Genomic DNA, 24,143 nt, shown 5'->3' with positions numbered 1-24,143 from the left:
TTTCCATGAGGAACAGTGACCAAGACCACCAGCAGGTCACTTTCATAGGCCGCGGAAGCCAAATCGCTCGTTTTACAGAGGAGGAAACTAAGGCCCGAGGAGGTTTAGAAGTAAAGCTAAAAGGGACCCCCCCAGACCAGCCGATCCAATTCCCTGATTTACACTTGAGGAGAAAGGAAGTGATTTGCCCAAAGTCCAGTAGCTGGGAAGCAGGAGAAGGAGAATTTGCACCCAGATTCTCGGACCGGAATCCGATCCATAACTCTTTCCCTTACACTAAATTGGTCCGGGGACATTCTGACCTTTGCCTAGGCTTGGGGGATTTGTCTGGCCTCCTTTTGAGAGGCTGCCCCAACCTGAAAAGGTATTTCCACCAAAAGCCTTGGGAAGGGGGACCCTCCACCCCCAGCACCTGGGCTTCAATGGAGCACAGCCTGCCTAGGGTATGAGGAGGGGGGGTGCCCTGGGGCTCTAACCCCTTTGCCCTGCTCATTGTGGGTAGGGAGTCAGGCACCCTGGAGGGTGTGGGAGAGAAATCCCCAATCCCTCTCCCCTACCTTGGGGCCACCCAGGGCTTTGGCTGGAACCCCAGAACTCCCACTTGGTCCCACCTGGTGCCCTCTGTCCCTCTGTCACTGACCTGTCTGACCTTCGGCCTTCCTGGGACAGGGGGTGGGTGCCAGGCTTGCTATTGGTCAGCGCTTCCCAGATGGTGACCTGGGAGAGGGGGCACCGGGCATGTTAAACTGACCCTGAAGTTACCCGCCCCCCCAAAAAAATCACTACTCCTTTCCCATCCCCAGCATAAGGCCTTCTGGGCTTTTCCCCTGTGGGGTGGGTGAGAAGTGGTGGGAGGCAGAGGGCAAGGATTGGGGAAGGACTGACCCACTCAATCCCTGGGTCTCAGCTGATGGATGGTGTGGCCCCATAGGGTACCCTGCCTCCACCCAAGGCCCAGGAAGAGATTGAGCCAGAAGTGGGCACTGGCAGCTGGGCACACCTGGTCATATTCACTGCCTGCCTCTAACAGGCTCTGCTGGATTGCAAACTGCAGCAAATCGTCCTCTTCCTCTCGGCCTGGCTCCCTCTGGCTGCCTAGGACACTGTACCCCCGGGGGGCCTCGAACAGGGAGGGTGCGATCTCACAGCCTCGGCATGATGCTAGGCAGAGGCCAGATCACGTGGGGTGGAAGAAGAGAGAAAGAAAGAGAGACAGACAGATGGAGAGACAGAGGGACAGAGACAGAGACAGAGACAGAGAGACAGAGAGAGAGAGAGAGAGAGAGAGAGAGAGATGAATGGAAGATGGGCCAGGATTCACAGGGGACCTTAGGAATCATCCAGCCCGACCCCCTCATTTTATGGAAGAGGAGAAAGGTCTGAAGAGGGAGAATAACTATCCAACGTTAAGAGTCAGGATTTGAATCCAGTTCTAGGCATCAGCCCATCTGACTACACCACCCTCGGAAGCCCCATTGGTGAGGGGTTCCTTCTGTGGCTCAGTTTCCCTCATATCCACCCTCCACCCCAGAACCACACTGGACATCTCCAGGGCTTTGGGCAATGAAGACCAGGGTTCCTTAAGTTCCTACGGTGGGAAGTAAAGGGTGCAAGGTGGGGTCAGGGAGAAGAGGAGAAGGTGTCTCACTCATGGAACTGGAGCTGCTGATGCTGGAGTTGTCGCTGCTGGGGGATGGGGCTTCACTGCTGGGGCTGCCTCGGACAGAAGTCACAGGCTCATCACAGCCATTGAGGTTCCCGAAGGTGATTCGGGCATTAAGGATGTGGAAGATGGGGATTTCTGGGGAGGAGAGAGAAGGCAAAGAACAGGTGCTGAGCACATCCTCCCCACCTTCTCTCATGGCCCAGAAGGCTCCCCCCGACCCACCTGGTCTGGCCAGTGTAATCCCATAGCCTTGGCCTGGCTCTGGCAGAAAAGCATTCGGTCATTCACTTAGGGAGCACTTATATAGTACTTACTCTATACCAGATACTGTGTTTGGTAATGAGACCAAGGCAAAGATCCAAAGAGCCCTTGCCCTCAAGGAGCTTTTGTTCTCCTAGGATTCTGATTTAACTAGTTCAGATGATAAGATGGAAGGGACCTTGGAGGTCATCTACAACCTCCTTATAGAGAGGAGAAAACTGAGACATTTAGGAAAGGAACTTGCCTAAAGTGAGAGGAAGAGGAAGGAGAATGAGGAGGAGGAAGAGAGAGGGAAGGAGGAACAGAAGGGAGAAAGAGGAAGAGAAGAGAGGAGAGAGAGGAAGACAAAAAGAGAGGAAGAGAAGAAAGAAAAGAAGTAAGGAAGATAGAAAAGGGAAGAGGGAGAAGGAGAAAAACAGATGGAGAGAAAGAAAGGAGGGAGACAAAGACAGAAAGAGACCAAGAAAGAGACACTGAGATGAAGAGAAAGAGACAAGCAAAATGGAGGCAATAGAGAAAGGGGGATGGAATGGGAGAGGGACAGAAAGAAAAAGAGAGAAAAAGGAAGAGAGAAGAGAAAAGAGAAGGTGGGAGACACAGACAGAGACAGGGAGAAAGAGAGGAGAGAAAAGGGAAAAACAGAGAGAGGAAGGGAAAGGGAGAGGGACAGAGATAAAGAGACAAAAAGAGAACAGAAGAGAAAAGGGGAAGACAGAGGGAGGGAGGGAGGAGAGAGAGCGCCACATTAAGATGTCCCAAGGTGCAGAAGCGGTGCTTTTGTGCTCAGCACTCCCCATAGCCCCTTAACCTCAGGCTGGGGCAGGGGACAGCACTGAATGGACAGGCTGCCAGGGGAAAGAGGGGAGGCACACTCACCAATCTTGACAGGAAAACCAGGAGGCAGACGCAAGGTGATGAAATCTCGGAGCTTGGCAAAGAGGGCATTGCTGATGGCCATAAGGTCGATGATGGGAGCCACCTGCTCACACAGGGACAGTGGGTGCTCCTCACATAGCCATAGTTTGGCTTTGAACCTAGATGGGGGATGGAGATCTTAGGGAAGGAAGGGTCACCCCCTCCCCTTATCCTCCCCCTTCCCCAACCTCTACCCCAATTCCCTTCTTAAGGAGTCAGCCCCCTGCCTCCTGCCATGCTCAGAGCCTGGGAATCAAGGTGTCCTCACTTCTGGGTCTTGGTGGTGAGCTCCATGGGCCGCCCCATGTCCCGGTTACCAAGCTCAAAGCTGGGGTTGAAATATTCCTCTGCTGTGATGGCGGTGGGGTTGGTATGGCTCAGCGTCTGAGTGATCAGGGTCTGTGCCAGGAAATGAGCTCAATTCATTCCAATTCAAATAGCACATACATAGAATCCAAAGATCCTGGTGCCAGTTCTGAAAGTACTGGACATCTAGTCCAGCACACCCTCCCATTTTACTGATGAGGAAATTGAGGCCCAGGGAGTTGAACTGACCTTCCCAAAGTCACACATATAACAAGGCAGATTTTGAACTCTGGCCTCTGAGTCAGTGCTCCCTCCATTTCAAGGCACTGTTTTTGGTTATGGCATGACAAGACTACAGTGAAATAGTCCCAGCCCTCAAGGAGTTTATGTCCTATTGTGTGGGAGGGGAGAGCACAGGGTAGAAGATGGAACAACAGAGAAGCACAATTTGTGGGGGAGATGGCACCAACTAGGGGAATCTGGAAAGGTTTCTGGTAGATGCTGGGGCTTGAGCTAGGAGGAGCAGCCTATACTGGGCAGAGTACAGTCAGACTGGTCATAGCATAGGCCAGTAAGGCCAGAGTACAGAGCCCTGGAGGGTGAGGAGCATAAAGTAAGCAGATCGTGGAAGGTGTTAAAAGCCATGGCAGTTGGTATTTTATCCTAGAGGCCACAGGGAGTCTCCTAAGCAAAGGAGTGACATGGTCAGAACTATTTTAGGAATATCAGTTTGGTGGTTCAATGAGGATGGATGGATACATCAGACAAAAATCCCACCTCCACCTGTTTTGAGCCCCAAGCTGGGCAAAGCACCTTCAGGGACTAGATCTCCCCTCAGCCTCACCCAGTGTACAATCAATCAATCAACAAGTGTTCATCAAGTTCTTACCATGTACCAGGCACTGTGATCAGTACTGGGATAGAGAGTCAAAATCAATTCCTGCTCTCCGGGCTACCATCAGGCTAACATAGCCTGTAGGTATCCTAGGAGTAGGATCTCAGCAGGCTGTTGGGGGAGAAGGGGAGGCCTAGAACAGAAAGTCTCCCCAGTACTTCCCTTCTCCCCAACCCCAACAATCACGTCTAGGCATGCCCCTGCCCAATATGGCACTCACCCCATTATTGGGCCCCCCGTGCTGCTCAGCGATGCCCAGGAAGGACTGCAGTGGGGTCTTGCTCCCTGCAAGAGACAGAGGTCTCATCACATAGGCAGGTACCACCTGCTCCTACCTACTCCCCTTGGCACCCAGGCCCTGCAAGGTCCATGGCAGGAAAGCAGAGACCAGGACCAGAATTATGGCCAACGCAGAAAGCAGAAGGGCTGCCAAGGTCCCTTTCAACTTTGCTGTTCTATGGTTCTATCCCACGCTGGGCAAGGCAGGCCTAGGAGCTAAGAAGGGTGTACTTGGATTGCCAAAGGGATAGGGGAGAGCCAAAAACAGCCACTTTCCACCTCCCCTGGACCAAGAGAAACAAAAAATCACCATCATGATTTTTAATGATTGTTGGCCATAAATAGCGAAACTAATAACTGATGGGTATAATGCATTTGTTTTGGGGGCAGCACGGTAGAGTGGATAGAATGCTGGATACGATACACAAAATGACCTGGGTTCTAATTCTGCCTCAGACATGGATTAGCTATGTGACCCTGGGCAAGTCAATTAGGGCAACTGAAGCAAGAGCCTCAGTTTCCTTATCCGTAAGACAGGGATAATAACAGTCTACGTCACAGGGTTGTTATGACAGCAATGCACTAGAAGTGCTACGTACATTCCATCTACTGTTATTTTTGTCTTTTATTTGGTGGGACTTCAGAAAGCAATGTTGTTCTTTTATGTTTCCTCTCTGTCAGTCTGTTGTGCAGGTGAATAAAATGATTATTTTCTATAACTAAACAAAAAACATTAGGAAGTCATTAAACCTTTTTCTTCCTCAGTTTCCCCACAGAGTCGTTTTGTGGATTAAATGAGGTAATATTTCTACAGTGCTTAGCTAATAGTAGCCATTTAATAAATGCATTCTTCCTTCATCTTCCATAGGTTCACTGAAAGCATACTCAGGACAATTCCAATAGTAGATAGGATGGAGTTGAAATTGTGCTTCCACTCATTTCAATCACTTCTGTGAGGTTGTTCTGTTTTAAAAGATTTTCATTCCATGTAGTTTGGAGGTTTTGAGTATTCAGTGAGGTGAAGGCCACTGAAAATGTTAGTCCTGAAGTTGTAAGTCAGTGTTGTGTCTAGATGATTTGGGGCAACGGTCTTATCAGGACTAGTTCTCTAGTTCCAGTACTGCTTATTTGGCTCAAGAATATTCGAGGGTTTGTCTTTGAGGTGCAGGCATTTGTAAGTTATTCAACTCTCTTGGCCTCAGTTTCCTCATCTGTAAAATGAGGGCCTGAATCTCTTACCGGGCAGTATTGTGTCCCAGTGGCTGTGGGCAATGGTTCTATCTAAGGTGGTCCTCTAGTTTTCAGTGCAGTTTATTTATTTATACAGCTACACACGAGAGAGCAGCAGGTGTGGAATTCTCATGGCTAGTATTCAGTATGCACTAAAGACCATCTCCTTGCAAAATCCACATCTCTCCATATGACTGAGTTCGTTATGGGTGACCCTTCTGTAATTTTTGGAGGTGATGCCCGAGTTCAGTATAATCATTATAAACTGTTTCTGAAAAAAAATTCATGGGACTTAGCTACTTATTCATTACTTCTTTTTGGACAGTATTTCCAACTGAGTTTATATGACTCATTCATGGAAAGTCTTCTGGTTCCACGAAGCTTTATCCAAAGGTAACCCAATACTGGTCACAGTTCAGAAGAATTTCTTTAAGTCTTAACTGGATTAGCATACAATTCGAGAACTTTTATCAATCCTCCTCCTCTTTGTGGACAAAGATGTGTTTATCTTTCTATGACTACTCTAGGTTGGTAAGCACTGTGTCTCATTAACACTGTACAGGATTTTGTTCACATCACTTTTAAAGCTGTTGTGCATTTTATCATACTAAAAGTGTGCATTGACTTCTGTTGCAAAGGTGTTTGTTGCTTTGAAGCTGTTTTTCCAGTTGACTTCCTTTCTCAGGATAATCGGATTGAGAGCTGGAAGGAATCTCAACGGGTATCTTGTCCATTACCCCCATTTTATAGATGTCGAATCTGAGGCCTAGAGAGATTTAAATGACTTAGAATCGTAGGCTCATGGATCGAGAGCTGAAAGGAACCTCAAAGGTCCCTGGTCCATTACCCTCAATTTACAGATAAGGAAACTGAGGCCAAGAAAGGTGAAATTATTTTTTTAGAAATTATTGCCTCCATGCACTGGTTCTATTTGACCTCCATATTGAAGCTAAAAGCTTCTATTTCTCCTCAACACACTTTAGGAAGTTTTATACTCATTCACTCCAAAGATCTTTTTATGTCACTGGAGAAAATTTCTGTGTGACAGAGAGGCTGTTGAATGGGTTTTTTGATGTAGCCACGTAATGGCTCTATGTATATCATCCATGTATGTCAAGTGACTAATAGTATTAACATTTTCCACTCCAAAATCTAAAAGTTTGAATCCCAGGCTCTGCCACTTACTACCTGGGGTAAGCCATTTCACTCCTCTAGGCCTCAACTTGCTCATCTATAAAAGGGAAGGGTTATGAGAAGAAATAATGAGATGAAATTTCTACCCCACTCAATTGCAGAGGTCCACAGATATTACATGCTGCATGTTTTCAAACTTTTCCAATATATCAATGACATGCTAATTTTTCCTTCTATTTGTTAAAAAATTTTCTTTGTAACGTGGGATTGTTCTCTGGAAGGGCGAGGGGGAAGGATAGCAGCTAGCAGGGTTACAATATGGTTATCTTAAAAAATAAAAAAGGGGTATCAATGAAAATATTAAAAAAAAAAAAGAAATGAAAGAGTTGGCCTCCAATGTCCCTTCCGGCTCAATCTTACTGTTCTATGACTTCTCTGGGCCTCATATGTGTATGTAAAATGAGGTGGTTGATTTCAATGACCACCAAAATCCTTCCCAGCTCAACACACCCCTGTGGCATAAGGACAACAGACAATAATATTTTAAAATTTCAACTACAGCTCAAGTGTTGGGGTATGGGGAAGGCAGGGAGGAAAAAAGGCAGAGGAAGGATGACCCAGAACCCCCAGCCAAAACCCTTCTATGACTTGAGTAGATGATCTCTGAAAGCAGCCTGAAACCAGCCTGCTCAGGAGTCTCTCTCCAGCCTTTGGGGGCCACACAGTCCTGGTCATGGCCAAGGTGTCACTGAAAGCCATTCCAATCTACAAGGGTCTGCCCACGCTTGCCCTCCGCTGGCACAACATTCCAAAACAGGAATTATTAACTTTTTATTTGTCAGTCTGGTAAAACTTGTAGACCACTCCTTAGAATAAGATTTTTAAATGCATAAAATAAAATACATAGGATTACAAAGAAAACCAATTATTTCAGATTATAGTTATCAATTACAAAAAAAAACAACTAAGTTCATAGACCCCAAGATTCATTGTTGTAGAGCCATGATAACGGAGGGAACTTTCATGAAAGAATTTTTAATATCCCTGTTGTGCTTTAAAGCAGCAAAGCATTTTATAATTACCTTTAATCCTTGACAAAGTCCTAATCTGTAGGTGGTGCAAGTATTATTATACCCATTTTACAAATGAGGCAGGAAACTGACACCCAGAGATGAAGAGTTTTGCCTAGGCTTAGACAGCTAACGAGTGACAGAGTGGGGACTGAAACCCAAGTCTTCTGACTCCAAATCCAGCACTCTGGGATTTCCCTGGTTTCCTTTAAGGTTCAACTCAAATCCTGTCTTCCTTTTCCCAGGACACTCTCCTTGCCCGAGCTACTACTCTCAATTACACCGTAATTCTTTTGTTGTATCTTATATGTACCTATCATCTTCTCCATTAGTCTCCTTGAGGGTTGGGATTGTTTTCTCCCCTTTCTTTGTAATCCCCAGTGCTTAGTCTGACACACAGTAAGCCCATAAGAAATGCTTGTTGACTGGTTGACCACACTAGGATGCCTCGCTATTATATTCCCTGTTTCAGACAGGATAACTGAGGCTCAGAGAGGGAAGGTCATTTAATGAGTCAGTGGCAAGGTTGAGGCTGGATCCAGTCTCTCCTGACTCCCTTTTCCACTGGACCACAGTGACTCCCTGCTAGGATGACAGAAGACAACACCAGAGGGAGCCCTGGGGATCCTGTCCACCTCACCCAGGGCCCCCTAGCCCTCCCACTCTTACCTTTGATCTTGCCTTTGTGTTGCTCTGACAAATGCTCTGTCCGTGTTCGGGTGATGAGCTCCACGTTAGACGCACCGTACACCTGGCAGAAGTCAGAATGGAGGTTCAGAAGCAGATTCTCCCACTCTCCTTTTTTTCCTCCCTAACCCACAAAGTGGGCTTCCCACCCACTTCTCCCCACCCACTCTCTCCCTGTGTGCCTTCCTGAAGGAAAGGAAACAAGCGGCTTTGTCACAGCACTAGAAGGGACCTGGAGAGGTCATATAGTCCAGTCCCCTGCCTTTGTGAGGTCATCATCAACTTCGATTAGCCCCTAAATTCATGGAAAGCAGGGACCTTCTCTTGTCTTTGCACAACTTAGCACAAGGCACCTGTGATTTCATCCATGTGGGCAACTCCCTGGTACAAACATGGAAGATGCTTAATTTAGTTGAATGAATAAATGAATGTCTATATGACACTACCTCACATGAGTGGGTAGAAGTGGGGTCCTCCCTCCCCACAGCATTTCTAAAGTGCAGCAAGGTGGACAGAGCAAGCAGCCCTGGGAAAGGGGCAAGATTTGGAGTCAAGGCTCAGCCACATCACATACTACATTCCTGACCTTGGACAAATCTCTGATCCTCTCTGGGCCTCAGTTTCTCCAACAGGGTTAGACTAGACATTCCCTAAGGCCTCTTCCGACTCTAAAATTTGCTCTTTGAGTCTTTATCCCCACTTTACAGATGAGGAAACTGAGCCCAAGAATGGGGAAGCAGTTTGCTCCAAGCCTCGCAGTTGGTAATGACAGAGGAAGAAATGTCCAGGGCTCCAACCCCCTCCTGCCTAGTGCTTTTTGCCATTAAATCATGAAGGCTCCCCTCCCTCCATTCATTCAATTCAATAAACATTTATTAAGTGCCTACTGTGTGCCAGCACTGTGCTAAGCCCTGGGGAGACAAGAAGCAAAAGACTGCCTCTGCCCTCAAGGAAGCCCCTCTCTTGCCCCTTCTGTGCCCAGCCCCCAGTGTGCCCCTCACCTTGGCCTCATAGCCATTCACCATTTCAGTCTTCTCACTGCGCCAGCCCAAGATGCCTGTCTTATTTCTGGAGAAGAAGAGGGGTGCAGAGACTGGCTAGAGCCCCCTGAACACTGGGGACCTGAAGACCCTTTCCCCTTCCTTCTTTCCCTCCCCCTCCCCACCTCTCAAAGGAGATGTTCTTGGTGTCCAGCTGAGTGGTGACAACGGGCGCAGTGAGGCGGCTGAGCACCTGCTCTTCAGTAGGCTGGACAGCGGCCAGCAGCACGTCACGGTCGTGGGCAGCCAGTGCCAGGGTCTCTGTGTAGACCACTCGCCGGTCATGGTCAATCTCCATCACCACTGCACTTGTGTCTGCCCCAGAGGATAGAATGGACAAAATATCAGACTGAGGAGGGAAGGGCAAGTGACCTGGAGTCCTTCCTCCCCACAGCCTTCCCCTAGTGCCTCTGGGAGTCAGGAGAGGACACAGACCATGCCCCTCTACCATGCCACCCTTCCCCATCTAACACCCATGCATTGTAAATTAATTTCATTCATTCATTCAGTGACCACCTACTCTGGCCAAGCACCATTAGATGCTAGGGAACCAGACAAAAATGAATCAGTTTGCCCTCAGGAGCTTGTATTCTATTGGTAAGAACATCCTGGGGATGGGTTGCATACCTAACAAACACTTATTAATAAGTTCCTACTATGTGCCAGGTACTGCCAGGCACAGATCCATGCAAAGTAGTGGTTATCCTGGGACTAAATTCTAATCCTCTGCTCCTCCCCCATCTCTTTCCTTTCCTGGCCCACACCCCTCCTCCCCTGTCCTGTCCTTGGACTGACCTTGGCCCCTGAAGACGAAGCTACGGTTTCCCCGCTGCCAAGTCATGTGGTCAAAACCAAGGAGCGTGGTGTCCACTCGAAGGTTCTGCCCGCTCTTCCAGACCTTGTAGGTGTCGCTGGGACAGATCTTGGACACCAGGGGCACTGGGGAGAGGAGGCCTACCCATCAGTGGGCTGATGCCCAAAGTTTGGGCAACATTCCCCCTCCCACCTCTGAGTATTCCTCAGCCCAGGGGGCAGCCAATAGGAGGCAGACCCTGGCTCCACACAACCCCATCCATCCATCCCAAGCCAAAGTGTGTGGACAGATGCTAAAACAACACCCCCCCCAAATACCCCTCCCACCACCCTACCCAACCAGATTGTAACTAATAGAAAATGCTACAGAGGAGAGAGTATTCAACTGAGTGCCTGAGGGCCTGGATTCGAATCCTGACTGACATTATCTAACCCTGGAAGCGGTTTCAGCTTGTGATGGATCATTCAGATGTGAAATGAGATGTGCATGTTTGGACATGGCCAATGTAGGAATTTATTTTTCTGGACTATGCACATCTGTTACTATTTTTTTTTCAGTTTAAAGAATTAATGAAGGTTTATTATTTAGACAGTTAGTTATTCATTCAACAAATGTTCCTTAAGCATCTTCCATATCTATACCAGAGCATTCCTTACACTTCTGGAATCCTAGGTCTCCTTCTTCCATTAGGGAGAGAAAAATTAATGCTTGTTAATTAAAAAAAAGAAAGGATCAACAAAATAAAATGAGGGGATTGGACCAGACACCTTCTGAGAGGCCTTCCAGCTCTTAATCTGTGATTCTATGAATGAACAATGAACTTGGGGAATCAGACTTGAGTGTGAGCTCATGACCCAGCTCTGCCATTCCAGAGCTGGGCAGGTTGATTTTACTCTGGGTCATTTTATTCCCCTCTAACCAGAAGTGGGAAGGCTTAAATGATTCTGAAGCACTTTTTCAGCTCCAGCATTCACTGGCTCCAGGATCCTGTGGTTTGATGTCCTAGCTGCAAGGAGCCCAGAAAGAAGGCCTCAGGGCAATGGCCTGTCCCCATTGGACAGGAATCAAGGACAGGCAAGGTGCTAGGGTCCCCCCACCCAGCCCTGCACAGTGTGACTCACCCCAGCTGGTGAATTCCCATTTCATTTCCACGTAGAAATCCTGGGCCTGGACCAGAGAAGAGAGGAAGAGACAGCCAGGTTTGTTTAGGTAGGACGGAGTAGTAAAAAGAGGAAAGAGGAAGGAGGAAAGGATGAGGGAGAGCCAGGATGGATGGAGCCAGGGAAGGCTGGAGGACCAAATGGGGAAGGCCGCACAGGGCAGGGGTGGGGTTACCTTTCGAAGTTTCTCCAAGAGCACAGGCACACCTGCCAGCCTCTTCACGGCCCGCTGGTAGTCCCGGTACCGTAACACGAGTTGTACCAATTCTAGATCTCGAGTGCTCACAGCCTCCTGGAGCACTGGGACAAGGGCAAGCATGGGGGGGTCACTGGAGGTCCCAGGGATCCTAAGTCTAAAGCCGGAAAGGACCTCAGAAGCCCCCTAGTCCAACCCCCAGCCCAGACCCTAACCACCACCATTTTACAGATGAAGAAATGCGGCCGAGAGAGGGTAAGTAATTTTTTCAAGGTCTCATAGGTAGTAAGCATGGAGGTAGGGTTTGAACCCAGACTCCAGAGCCAGGGTCTTTCCACCATACTATAGCACCTCCAACTCAGATAGGAACAGAGCAGGGTCTGGACCAGAAAGGGTGGGGATGGGGGGCTTAAAGGAAGAGCAGGTAGGCCTGAGAAAGGGCCTGCCTTCTAGGGGTGGAAGGTGGGGAGATAGGGACCATTCTAGGGAAATGGGAGGGAAGGAAGGGAGCCCACCTGTCCAGCCACTGCGGTTCTCTCTGCCCACGTCTGCTCCGTGTGCCAGCAGCACCCGGGCACACTCCAAATGCCCCAACGTGGTGGCCAGATGCAGGGGAGTCCGACCTCGTGGGTCCAGCTGCTCAATATCCGCCTGAGAACAACATGGGCTTGGTTACCTCATTTGGTCATTCACCCCTGACTTTCAAGTCGAGACAGGCACAATCTTCAGTGATTCACTGTGTGGGGAGCAGACCCCAGCTGCTCCAGATTTGGGTACTAATTCTGATTTTGCCATACAGTAGTGACCTGGAACAAGCCCCTCTCTACAGCTGAATCTTGGCTTCCTCATCTGTAAAATTGGATATTAATTCCCACCAGGCTGACCTCACAGACTTGCAAGAACCAAATGGGTCAGTAAATATCCATGCACTTTGAAGAATTACTCAGCAAACTTGAGAGCTGTAAATTAGATATAGACCAACAGAAATCTCACACCATACACCAAAATAAACTCCAGATGGACCCATGACTTAGACATAAAGGTGACATCATAAGCAAATTAGAGAAGCAAGGAAGACATTACCTGTCAGATCTAGGGCTAGGGGAAAAGTTTGAAACCAAACAAGAAAATGGACAATTCTGATGATAAAAATGGCAAAAGTTTTTGCACAAACAAACCTAATACGGTTTAAATTAGAAGGGAAATTTGAAAAGAAAATTAAGAAATGTGATTCCTTAATAAATATCTCGTTTAATATTTTAAAATACGTAAAAACAAAACTTTTTCTGTCCCTAGGTTTTTTTTTCTGTTTTGGAGAATATAGTTACTTTTCATAAAAATACATTACTTATGTTAACATTTAATGAGGTTATTGTTATTTTAAATAAATATTTTAAAATACATAAAATTAGAAGTGAGACACGCAACTGGAAGAAAAGTCTTTTCACTCAATTTCTCTGATAAAGGTCTTACATCTGAAATATATAAGAAACTGATTCAAATGTATAATACTAAGAGTCATTCCCCAATTGATAAATGGTCAATGGATACAAACAGATGATTTTGAGTCCAAGCTATCAACAACCATATGAAAAATGCTACAAATCATGAATACTTAGAGCAACACAAATCAAAGGAACTCTAAGAAATGGAAATGTGCAATCCCACATTTAGTAAACTGGCAATGATGATAAAAAAAGGAAAATGACAAATGCTGGAGGATCTGGAAAACAGGCACATGAATACCTCATTAGCAGAGCTGTGAATTGATCTGGCTATTCTGGAATGCAGTTTGGAACTTTGCCCCCAGAGGTATGACTGACTCAGCTGTTCCTCTCTTAGGTCTCTACCCCCTAAGAGAAGGGAAAGGACCTATATGCAGAAATATTTGGAGTTCCTTTTGTAGAAACCAAAACTTGAAAATGAAGGAGGTGACCACCTCTTGGGGAACAGTTAACCTAATTTTGGTTTATGAATGTAAATGGGATATTATTGTGCCATAAGAAATGATGGAATGGATAGTTTCTGAGGAAATTGAGAAGGTCTTTATGAACAGATACAGAAGGAAATGAACCAGATGAGAACAATCTATACAACGATAACAGAAAACAACTCAGAAAGACTTTAGAACTCTGATGGAGGCAGAAAACTGAAGATGAAACAGGCCTCCCACCTCCTGTCAGAGGTGATGGATTTAAAATGCAGAAACAGACAGACATTTTTTAGATATAGCCAAAGTGAAGATCTGTTTTGCTGGACCATGAATATTTATCGTGAGGGTTTTATTTTGTGGGAGGGAGAGATAATAAATGCTTGGAATGTTTAAAGCCATAAAAAAAAACCCACTACTGTATACCTAAAATGCAGAACAATGTTGTCTGTTCCCCTCCCTTTGGCCATGTAACGGGAATTGTTCCCTCCCACAGCTGGAGAGAGAAGAGGTAGCTTCTAAGTAATAGATATACTCTCAGAATGGGAGCTGCGAGGCGGGGAGCCAAGGGGCCATTTATTCATAACAATACCTAAGAATTCTACAGAGTCATAAGGTTGGTAAAGAGCCTTAAGTATATTACCCCATCTGACCTGCACAATAGCTCTCTGAAGTGGGTGCCATCATTATCCCCATTTTACAGATGTGGAAACTAAGAATGAGGATTCCACCATTACTAAGTGTCTAGGGCAGGATCTGAACTTGGGTCTTCCTGACTCCACGTCTATTGCTTTATCCATTACCCTCCTTAGTGCCTCAATGACCAATATCATCCATCCATTCATCTATCCATCCATACAAAAATACATACATACATATGTCATACATAATATACATATATTCATCTATCCATCCATACACAAATACGTACATACATATATAACATATACATATGTTATGTGCCAAGTTCTAGGGACACAAAGGCAAAAATTAAATAGACGTTTTTTTTTTTCCTTATCTTTGTTACAAAGGAAGGTGGGTGGGCTGGGGTATCTTTGAAAATGAACTTGATATAAAAACAAAAAACATCAAAAACTTCTTAAAACATTAATGATGATAAATATTGCTTCTGTCTTCAAGGAACTTACTTTCTACTGAGTGTATGTGTGACATGTATGTAGATAAAAATATATACAAAGTAATGAGTAGTAAGAAAAGCATCCCTCTCCTCCCCTGCTAGGAGATGGCACTTGAAGGAGCTAAGGGTAGCAAGAGGTAGAAGTGAGCAAGAAGGGCATTCCATGCAGAGGGGACAGCCTGTGCAAAGGCATGGAGATTGGAGATAGAATCTTATGTACTAGGAAAAGCAAATAGGCCAAGTCAGCTGGATCATAGAGGTCATGAAGGAGAATATTATGTAATCAGCCTAAAAATGTAGACCAGAAGCAATCTGTGCAGAGCTTTGAAGGCCAGACAAAGGGGTCTGTATTTGAGCCTCGGGCATCAGGGAGCCCTTGGAGACTCTTGAGCAGGGGAATGACCTAGTCTGACCCATGCTTTAGGGTTACTCTGGAACCCCAGCTGGGGCAGCCAGGGACAGGAGATGCTCAGGTGCTTTATTCCAGGCTGTCTGTCGCTCTCTGCTGTCCCCTCCTCCCACCTCACGAGGGCCTCCTGAGTCTGAGGAAGAAACAATGCTTCCTCCACCATTTAAAATGGAAAAAGAAGGCCTCTGTTCATTGCCCAGGGAGTATGGCTAAGTCTGGGGGACCAGGATGATGAGGGAGGGAGGGAGGATCTTACCCAGAGGTCATGGCACTAACCATAGGAACAGAAAAAGGGCCATTCAGGTGCAGGCTCAGCAAAAGGGGTGATGCTGGCAGAGGGCAGGAGATGCCAGCGATACCCACTCTTCCTCCTCCGTCTGTCATTCCCTTGTTTATACACAATTATTTCCACAACCCCCATTGCTTTTCTGGGCCTGGCACAGCAGGGCACTAACAAAGTCCTGGAAAGGATGGCAGTAAGGATGAGGTGCCTGGGCCCTCCTCCCCGACCCAGGCATCTCCCATGTCCCAGTTGCCCAGACTGTCCTGCATCCCAGGGCACTCAGCAGCTGGCAGTTGCTACACAGAGGGTCAGAGGCTGGTGCTGCCCTCTCCTGAGAGGTGCCAGGAAGAAGCTTCCAAAGGATCCCTTCACCACTGCCCCTAGAAAGAGCCCAGCCCTGGGTAAACATCGCCTGGCACTGCCTTCCCCATGAGCCTGACTCCCTAGACAGAGGCCAGGGAAATCCTGGCTGGTTCTGACTTTTGCAAAGGCATACCCCAAGAGGATAATGCATCTCTCCTCTCTCCCCTATACACCTAGAGCCACCCAAGTGGTATTACAGATCACAGAGCTCTCAGGAAGGATGCTCCTGCCCCAAGCACCCCTTGGGAGTTCCTCCCCACCCCAGCAGGGCAGGGGAGCTAACATTCAGCTCAATTCTTCTGCTTATCCCTAAAGGTTTTGCTGTAGGGACTGAGCATGGCAGGTTGCAGGTCACTAGGCCCCAGGCTGGCATTTTGCAGAGCCACCTGGGGCACATCTCTGCATTGTGCCCTGCCTTGCTTGCCAACCCCTCCCAGAAGGCTAAGGTGCAAACACAAAGGGGGAGGGGTGAGCCCTGTGAGTGAGCCTGAGTGAGCCCTGATCAGCCATGGATCTGAAAGGAGCTGGGCTAACTGTGGAAATGCCATCTCACTCGGAGTCTAGGTGAGAGCATTCATTAAGCACTTCTGCGAAGGCAGAGAGAAGTATTTAATTACCAGAATGAAAAGATCTCTGGCAAGAGGGTGCACCCTGGCCTCCCCATGGCAGCCCAGGCGGACAAGGCAGGAGACCTGGTAGGAGACTCCAAATCATCTCTCTCCTTGGGGAGGCAGGAATTCTGGGACTGGAATCTTGCTGGGCACAGAGGGATGAGTCTGCCCACATACACACATAGATCCAAAGCTGGAAGGCACCTTCGAGGTCTTCACATTCCACCCACTCACTTTACAGAGGAGGAAACTAAGTCCCTTTCAGGGATCTGCCCAAGGTCACTGAACTGATAAGTGTCTGAAGCAGAACTTCTTGACCATAAGTCTAGTGCCATCCACTAGGCCAGTGGAGTCAAATTCACATAGAAAAGGATCTCTGTGGGCCACATATGGATTTAGAAAATCACACATTAGCATTATCTATGTTCTCTTGTATTTTAATTTCTTTTGTTAGGTATTTCCCAATTATATTTCAGTCTGGTTCAGGTTGCACTTCCCCCTTCTCCCTCCACCGCACTACCCCATCCTGCCTCACACAGATACAAACACATCTAGCTCACACACCAACACATAATCTCACAACACATACATGTGATGTGTGTGCCGTGTGCATTGTACATATGTATGTACAAATTATCCATCCAAACCAACAAGTGTGTTCATGGGTGTAATGTGTGCATATGTATAAACCAACATACCACATCACATAATAATTGGTGAGCAAACATGCATGTATACATCTAAATGCTCCAACACACAGCATACAGGTACATGCCTTCATCACAGGACACAAGTATAGATTAATGTTTCACAGAACACCTATACATGGATCAGTACAAAAGATCTACACACCTGTATTTTGTCTAGCCTACACACACGAAGGTTCAGGTACATGCCTAAACAAAGGCATGAACATTTATGCATGCATAGATCTGCCTGAGTACACACATTTCTACATACGAACACAGACATTGACCTGGAGGCATCCTTGGGAACGTTCGACTCCTGTCATTTTACATATGAGGAAACTGAGGCACAGCATGAAGTGATTGGTCCAAGGTGACAGACGAAGGAAGCTACAGAACCAGAATTTGAACTCAAGTCCTCTGCCTCCAAATTCAGGATCTTTCCACTGCACCACAATACACACTCATAGTCTATGTACTATGTCATACATATACATGCATGTACATACATGTAACAACCCACATGTCATGGCTGCACATGCAAAAACCTGCTTCTGTATACTGTGTGCCAGCCAAAGCTACCACACTGTACATATATGACCCACATAGATGGGCCTGTGTGCACATGCACTAGCATACAGACTTCTTTTAGTAAGTCTATTAGACATACAACAGCATGAATACGTGCATATACATGTATTCTATAGCATGTAACAGCAGGTAAAGACATGTACAGCACCTGCATGCAGGTTGATGTGTACCAGAATTCATGTTGCATGTGCATGTACCCACACCCACCCAGGAGGCACCACCCTGCAGAAAAAGGGGCCCACCAGAGCTCTAGGCCAGTTTAGGCCGCTGACTCTGAGATTTTGGACAAGTCACCTTTACTCCCTGGGCCTCAGGTTCCTTCTCAGAAAAATGAAGGAGTTGGATGAGGTCAAAGGTAACATCCCACCTAGATTATCTTTCTATGGGCACAGAGCAGCAAATATGCTTGTACATACACTGGCACATGAATAATGCTCCTGATGGGTATTACTATATGTGTGACCCTGGGTAGGTCCTTACCCTCCCTGAGCCTCAGTTTCCTCAACAGTAAAGTATGTAGGGGGGAGGTGGGCTAGATGTCCTCTAAGGTCCCTTGAGTAAAGATTAAAAACCGGCCAAACCCCACCCCTGAGGCCCAGGCCCATCACGCCCTGAAGCACAAGGCCTGTCATCCCCTGGAGCCCTCCAAGGGGATGTACAGCCTACTCTCCTTCCAAGTCCACCCTGGTTGGGGCCAGACTTGACCTAGAACAGTCTATGCTTCTACCTCTCCTTTGAGAGGGATCAACCAGCCTGGTCCTGGTCCCAGAGCCTGAGGAACTGAGATGTCTCAAGGCCTGGTGGGGAAGGGGAGAGAAGGAGGCGGAAAGGAAACCTTTCTCAATCTCTCCCTAGAGTGCTTCTAGCCCTCCTCGAACCATGGTGGAGAACCAAAAGAATGTCACGTCTGGAAGACCAATCTCTAAGGCCTAGGGCCTCGATGTACCTTGGAGGAAACTGAGGCCTGGAGAGGTGAAGCAATTCAATGAAAGTTATTAAACATTGATTAAGCACTTACTGTATGTGCAGTACTAATAAGTCTTGATGGGGGCCCTACAACTAATCAGTCAAAGCAAGTCTCATCTCTAGCTCAGGCTCTTTCCATTACAAAGGCAAGAAGTTTCCTAGGGGTTCACAATCATAGCTCCCATTTATACAATGCTTTAAGGTCTATGAAGGAAATCACTGGAAGTATCTGCATCCCCATTTACAGATGAAAAACCTAGCTCTCAGAGAGGGTGAGTGACTAAGTCAGGGTCACACAGCTAACAATCATAACTCGAGTTTTATTGTCTCCATTTTACAGGTGAAGAAGGTGAGTGATTTGCCTATGGTCACAGTCCCCCCCAAAGGCAGAACAAGAAGACCCCAAGGGTGGAAGCTGGAACAGACACTAAGAAGAACTGTCTGACTGGCCAAAGGTTGTTGTTTATAAGAACTCAAGACTCATAGATCTAAGACTGTCTATCAGCCTTGGGCATCACTCTGCCCTGGAGATCCTGGGAGATCTTTGGGCATGCCCTCCCTACTCCTCATCCTCTCTCATCTCCTCTAAGCCTCATGGCTTATGGCTGGGGGGCACCTTGGCTCAGTCTGGCATTTCTAATAACTGCCTCTATTAGATGTGAGGGAATAAGCCAACTTCCCCCAGGAGCACTCAAAATAGAGACCAGAATGATTTCTTAAGCAAAGGGGAAGGCCACAGGCAGTAGGGAGCTGGGGGGGGGGGGAGTGAGATTTGCTCCCTGCTGCCTTCCTAGTGAGGGGAGGGGAGCACTGGGAGAAGAAGAGAAGCTTCACCCCCCAGACCTTTCTAGCTTGGGTACGGTGACTCCCAGAAGTACTGCCCCACTGAGGTACATCAGTCTTTTTCCTTTCTGTCCCAAGGGGACATTGATTTTTGGTTTCTGGGGTTTGTGGCTAGCTCCCTCTGACCTCCTAGCTGTGGTGACAGCTCCATACCAGGGTTGGTTGGCTAAGATGTACCAACCCTCTACCAAACAAGAGTCTCATGGGCATGTGGGAAGGGGATGTGTTTGTGCTTCTTCCTTCCTGACTATCTCAGGTATCTAGAGGTCCCCAGATCAAAATCCCTCAACCTACCAAGCCAGCAGTGTTAACAGCCTCTAAGGCGGGCTGGCATTCATAAAGCACTTTAAGATACAAAGTGCTTTATAACACGTTATCTCAATAATCCTGGGAGGTAGGTGCTATTATTATCTCCATTTTACAGATGAGGAAACTGAGTCAAATGGAGGTCCAGGGTCACACTGCTAGGCAAGATTTGGATTTCTGAACTTCCTAACTCCAAGGTCAGCACTCTATCAAGAAAAGCCAGTATAGGTGAAAATTGGGGCAGGGGCAATCTGAGACTTGAATATATGGCACTTCCCTTACAACCCCATTTCTGAAGCTTCTGTTGTGTATGTACAAGGAAGGGTGTTGGCCACTGGGGATGCAAAGACAGGAATGAAATATTCTCTGTTCTTAAGGAGTTTCCATTCTACTGGGGTGGGGGAGAGGGAAAATCAGGGAGTAATCTGTAATGGGAGAATAAGAAAACATAAGATAATTTGGGGAAGAAGAAGGAGAGAACAGCTAGAGATATCAGAAAAGGCTTCAAGTGGGAGGCAGCATCTCCCACTCAGAATTCTGAGGAAGCAGGTTGGGGGAGAGAGGAGAGCATTCGAGGAGTGAGGACTGTCTATGCAAAGGCAGGGGGGACCTTGGCTAGCTCACTTCCATTCCAGAAAGGGGGTGGGCTGGGAGGCAGAGAGAAAGGAAGGAAAAAGAGAGGGAGAAAGAGACTGAGGGGGGAAGGGACAGAGAAAAGAGGACAAAGAAGAACAAGGAGGAAAAAGAGAAACAGAAGAGAGAAAACAGAGGAAAAGGAAAAAGAAAGCTAGGTAGGAAAAGGGAGACAGAGACACAGAGAGAAAGAATGAAGAGCAAAAGGGGGAATGGAGGGAGAGCGCTCATACAAGGTAGGTCTTCTGGATGTTACTGAATCTCAGAACTGGGCCCCTTCCACCTTCCGCATCTCCCCTCACAGGAGCTGTCCAGCACTCATTTTTCCAAAGAATCACCAGGGACACAGGATTTCAGGAACCAGGACAATGCCCTATGGGTTCATGGGAGTCTCAGGACTTTGCCAGTCCTAGGGAAGCTGGCACCACCACTGCCCTTCAGTCCTGGGATGGGCAGCTTGGCAGGAATAAAGTCCCTGTCTTGGCTCTACTTACCACCCCCCCCCCCCCCCCGCAACATCCATCCTGGTGCAGATGCCAGCCAGGGTGAAATGGATATACCAAGTCATTCAATCAATTAACAAATGTTTATGGAGGGTTTCCTGAAAGTACTTCACCTCTGGACTCCCATTCATATCGAGAACCCATTAACTTAGGAGACAGCATGGGAGAAAGGGAACAGCACTGGATTTGGAGCCAGAGGACCTGAATTCGAATTCTGACTCCAACACTTAGTAGCTGTAGGACTTTGGGCTTGCCACACGACTTGCCTGAGCCTCAGTTTCCTCCTCTATAAAATAACGGAGTTGGACTAGATGACTCTGAAATCCCTTGAAGCTCCTGAGTTAAATCTCAGAGCCCAGGGAACGTGTCTCCCTGCTCCAAAGTCCATCCCATCTTCCCTCCCCTTTCCCCAGGGAGCTGCCAGTTCTGGCCATAGGTAGTCCCGACACTGGGATTTTCTTGGAGCCAGGAGGTGCCTGTTATGCCAAATTGGAATGGGGAATCCCTGTAGCTCTGTGCCCAGAGTGCCAAGGGCAGGGGCCAGGCACTGGAATCAAGGGGCAAAGGGCTCTGAACCTGATATGGAGAAGTCATCAACCCCTACCTGGACTCTAGGGACCACCAGGAATTCCCCACTCCAAAATCCATCCTGGGCAAGAAAGTGATGCTGGAGGGAGCTATATCTTCTCTAGTTATCTCCCCATTCTGGGGACACCTTGAGGTGGAATGGGAGAGGGGAAAAAACCCTGACTTTGACATTAAAGCACCTGAGTTCCAATCTGGCCCCTCTCTCTTACTACCTGTGCGACTTTGAGTAACTTAACTGTTCTGGGCCTCAGTTTCCTTTCCTGTAAAATAAGTAGCCTGGATCAGATGACCTCTACGGTCCTTTCCAGTTCTGTATGTGACCCTTCAGATCTCTTAGATGTTGCCCAATTGCCTGGCTTCCTAGGGACGGACCCAACTTGCCTGCTCAGGGGAGGGGGTCCCACTGTGATTGTGTGGGAACATGCCAACCCCCTGGTCCTGAAAGAGGCTGTGAGTCCTGCCATGTCCACTGTTCCTCTGATGCCTGGCGAGGGTTAACCTCCCGCCCAGAGTAACCTCTGTCATTGTCCTATATTTCTCTGGCCTTGGAAATTGGATCATCAGCTGGTGTCCATTTCAAGGAAACACCAGCTCAGCAAGCACAAGGGAGATCTTGGCTGTTTCGGAAAGAAAGGAAGAAAGTTAGGGATGAGGACCATTCCCAGTCTGTCCCTCTAAATTACCTGCTCCCTGCTGGCACCCTCCCACAACCTGAAGCAAGGTGGGCAGAGGAGATGAGAGAGAAGTGTGGGCAGAAAGGTATCTCCAGAGCTGGACACAGGCAATCCCAACTCCGGCCTCCATCAATGGAGCTGCGAGGGATTGTGGAATGGGATTCTAGAAATACCCATTCAAATCCTTCCTCAGACACTGACTGGCTGTCTGAGCCCAAGCAAGTCACTTCATCTGGGTGACTTTCAGTATCCTCAGCTTCCTCATCTGTAAAATGGGGATACTAATAGCACCTACCTCCCAGGGTTGTTGCAAGGACCAAAAATTAGAAAGTGCTTTGCAAATCTTAAAGCAATATAAAAATGCTATTACTCCACAACTAGCCTTAGGTCAGTTCTTCCCAGAGTCTGACTACAGCTCCTGCTCTTGGGATAGGACCCCTTGTCTTGCCATTGGGGGTAGTCAGGGCACAGAGCAGTCTGAAGCCTCCTTAGACTCATCCTCCAAACCTGCTGTACCCCAAGCTAAGAAGGTCCTCTGCTTTTGCTTATCTGATTTCCAGGCCCTTTACCAGGATAGAATCTATGTTTATCCAGCTTGTCTTCTCTAAGGAGGTGACTCTGGGATAAGGCCAGGGCATGGGCCCTGGCTGGGGCATGCCCTCATATCCCAGCCCTGACTTTGAGGCACAGAAATATCTCCCCCTTTTCTCCCTTCAGCAGGATACTATTAGGTAACACCCCAATTCTGGGATTATTGTTGCCCAGACAACCATTCCCTGATACCCCGCCCCCCCCCACTCAACTATAGGATTAAAGAAACCTCCCTACCCATGGCCCTTAGGGTCCTGCTGTTCATAAGCTATCATCTCCCTGGGGAAGGCTTTGTTTTTGCTACAGAGGAGACAAGAAGGAAAGGCAGGCCTCACTGCTCCTCCTTTCAACCTGGGTCCTAAATGGAGTCAAAGCCCAGGGACCTTACTCTTGACCCCACTTCAACCCCTCAATTGACCCAGGAAGGGCATGGTCTGAGACCTGCTTATAGATGTCCCTTGGCCAATTGTGCTATAGTGTGACTAGGTTATCTAACTTTGAGGTAGTCAAGTCCACCCATCTCCCATCCAGAGGCCTACACAGGAGCTGCACTGAAAAGCAGCTAAGGGTAGGGGTGGTTGCACCAACCACTCCCCCACAACTCCCTACCTCTGGCCACTAATCAAAGGTGTATCCAAGCTAGAATCCTGGGAGGGGAGATGCCCATCTGCAAAACAGAGCATTGAATGAAAAAGCCAGAGATGAGAAGGGCCCCTAGTCTACCCAGACAGGAATGGCCACAACTGACTCTCCCCCCAGCCTAGTGGCCAGTGAGACAGGGAGTTCTCCCCCTCTCTGATACTTGGGTGCCCTTTTTTTAAGCTAGGTAGAAGTGTAGGGAGGCTCTGAAAGCTCATAGGGTTAGATCTAGGGGTACCTCAATGGCATCTAGTCCACTATCTAGCCCTAAAAACCGCATTCACTCACTCAGCTGGTGGGGCTGTCAGCTTCTTAGGGGTAGGGAAGCTCAGACAGACCTATCCTTTCCCTTCAGCACTAAAAGGAAGCCAGGTCCTTAAGAAGATCACTAGGAGATCAAAGAAAGCAGGGTGGGGAGGACTCGGTATACTGTACACCCCCACCACACAAGGGGAAAGCCCTAAGATTAATCTAAAGGTAGAAGGATCTGGGGTCTATGGAGTCTCCTAGCATTCCTCTCCCACCAAAACTCAAGAAGCAAAGAACACAATAGAGGGAGGTCTCTAGAGGGACCTCTAAGGAGCCCCGCCCAGTCTCTCTCCCTTGACCTCTGACCCTGTCCACACCCAGAACGTCTCTCCAACCCCCTGGGGTGGCTCGGTGAGGAGGCTGAGCCGCAGCTGTTCCATCTTTCTCCCATATTTCTCTGGGATCTCAGTAAATAAACCCGGGAGAG

The 24,143-nt window shown here is 47.7% G+C and overlaps 1 protein-coding gene across 1 annotated transcript in view; it reads right to left on the bottom strand.

The window, feature by feature from the left end:
• The window catches only part of ANKRD13B (ankyrin repeat domain 13B), a 29,202-nt gene that overhangs the window by 3,202 nt on the left and 1,857 nt on the right, over positions 1-24,143 (bottom strand). Inside the window, exons 2-14 of the mRNA XM_072639836.1 lie at positions 12,169-12,304; positions 11,633-11,757; positions 11,419-11,464; positions 10,279-10,422; positions 9,609-9,798; positions 9,445-9,511; positions 8,426-8,507; positions 4,264-4,328; positions 3,111-3,241; positions 2,804-2,961; positions 1,649-1,801; positions 1,001-1,161; positions 641-717 (exon numbers count right to left, since the gene is read on the bottom strand). Coding sequence (XP_072495937.1) covers positions 641-717; positions 1,001-1,161; positions 1,649-1,801; positions 2,804-2,961; positions 3,111-3,241; positions 4,264-4,328; positions 8,426-8,507; positions 9,445-9,511; positions 9,609-9,798; positions 10,279-10,422; positions 11,419-11,464; positions 11,633-11,757; positions 12,169-12,304 — 1,535 coding nt within the window. The remainder of the gene's footprint in view (positions 1-640; positions 718-1,000; positions 1,162-1,648; positions 1,802-2,803; positions 2,962-3,110; positions 3,242-4,263; positions 4,329-8,425; positions 8,508-9,444; positions 9,512-9,608; positions 9,799-10,278; positions 10,423-11,418; positions 11,465-11,632; positions 11,758-12,168; positions 12,305-24,143) is intronic.

This window comes from Notamacropus eugenii, chromosome 2, assembly GCF_028372415.1.
Source record: "Notamacropus eugenii isolate mMacEug1 chromosome 2, mMacEug1.pri_v2, whole genome shotgun sequence".
NCBI classification, from domain to species: domain Eukaryota; kingdom Metazoa; phylum Chordata; class Mammalia; order Diprotodontia; family Macropodidae; genus Notamacropus; species Notamacropus eugenii.
The sequence above is the reverse complement of the archived record's forward strand: the minus strand, read 5'-3'. Positions and strand labels throughout refer to the sequence as shown.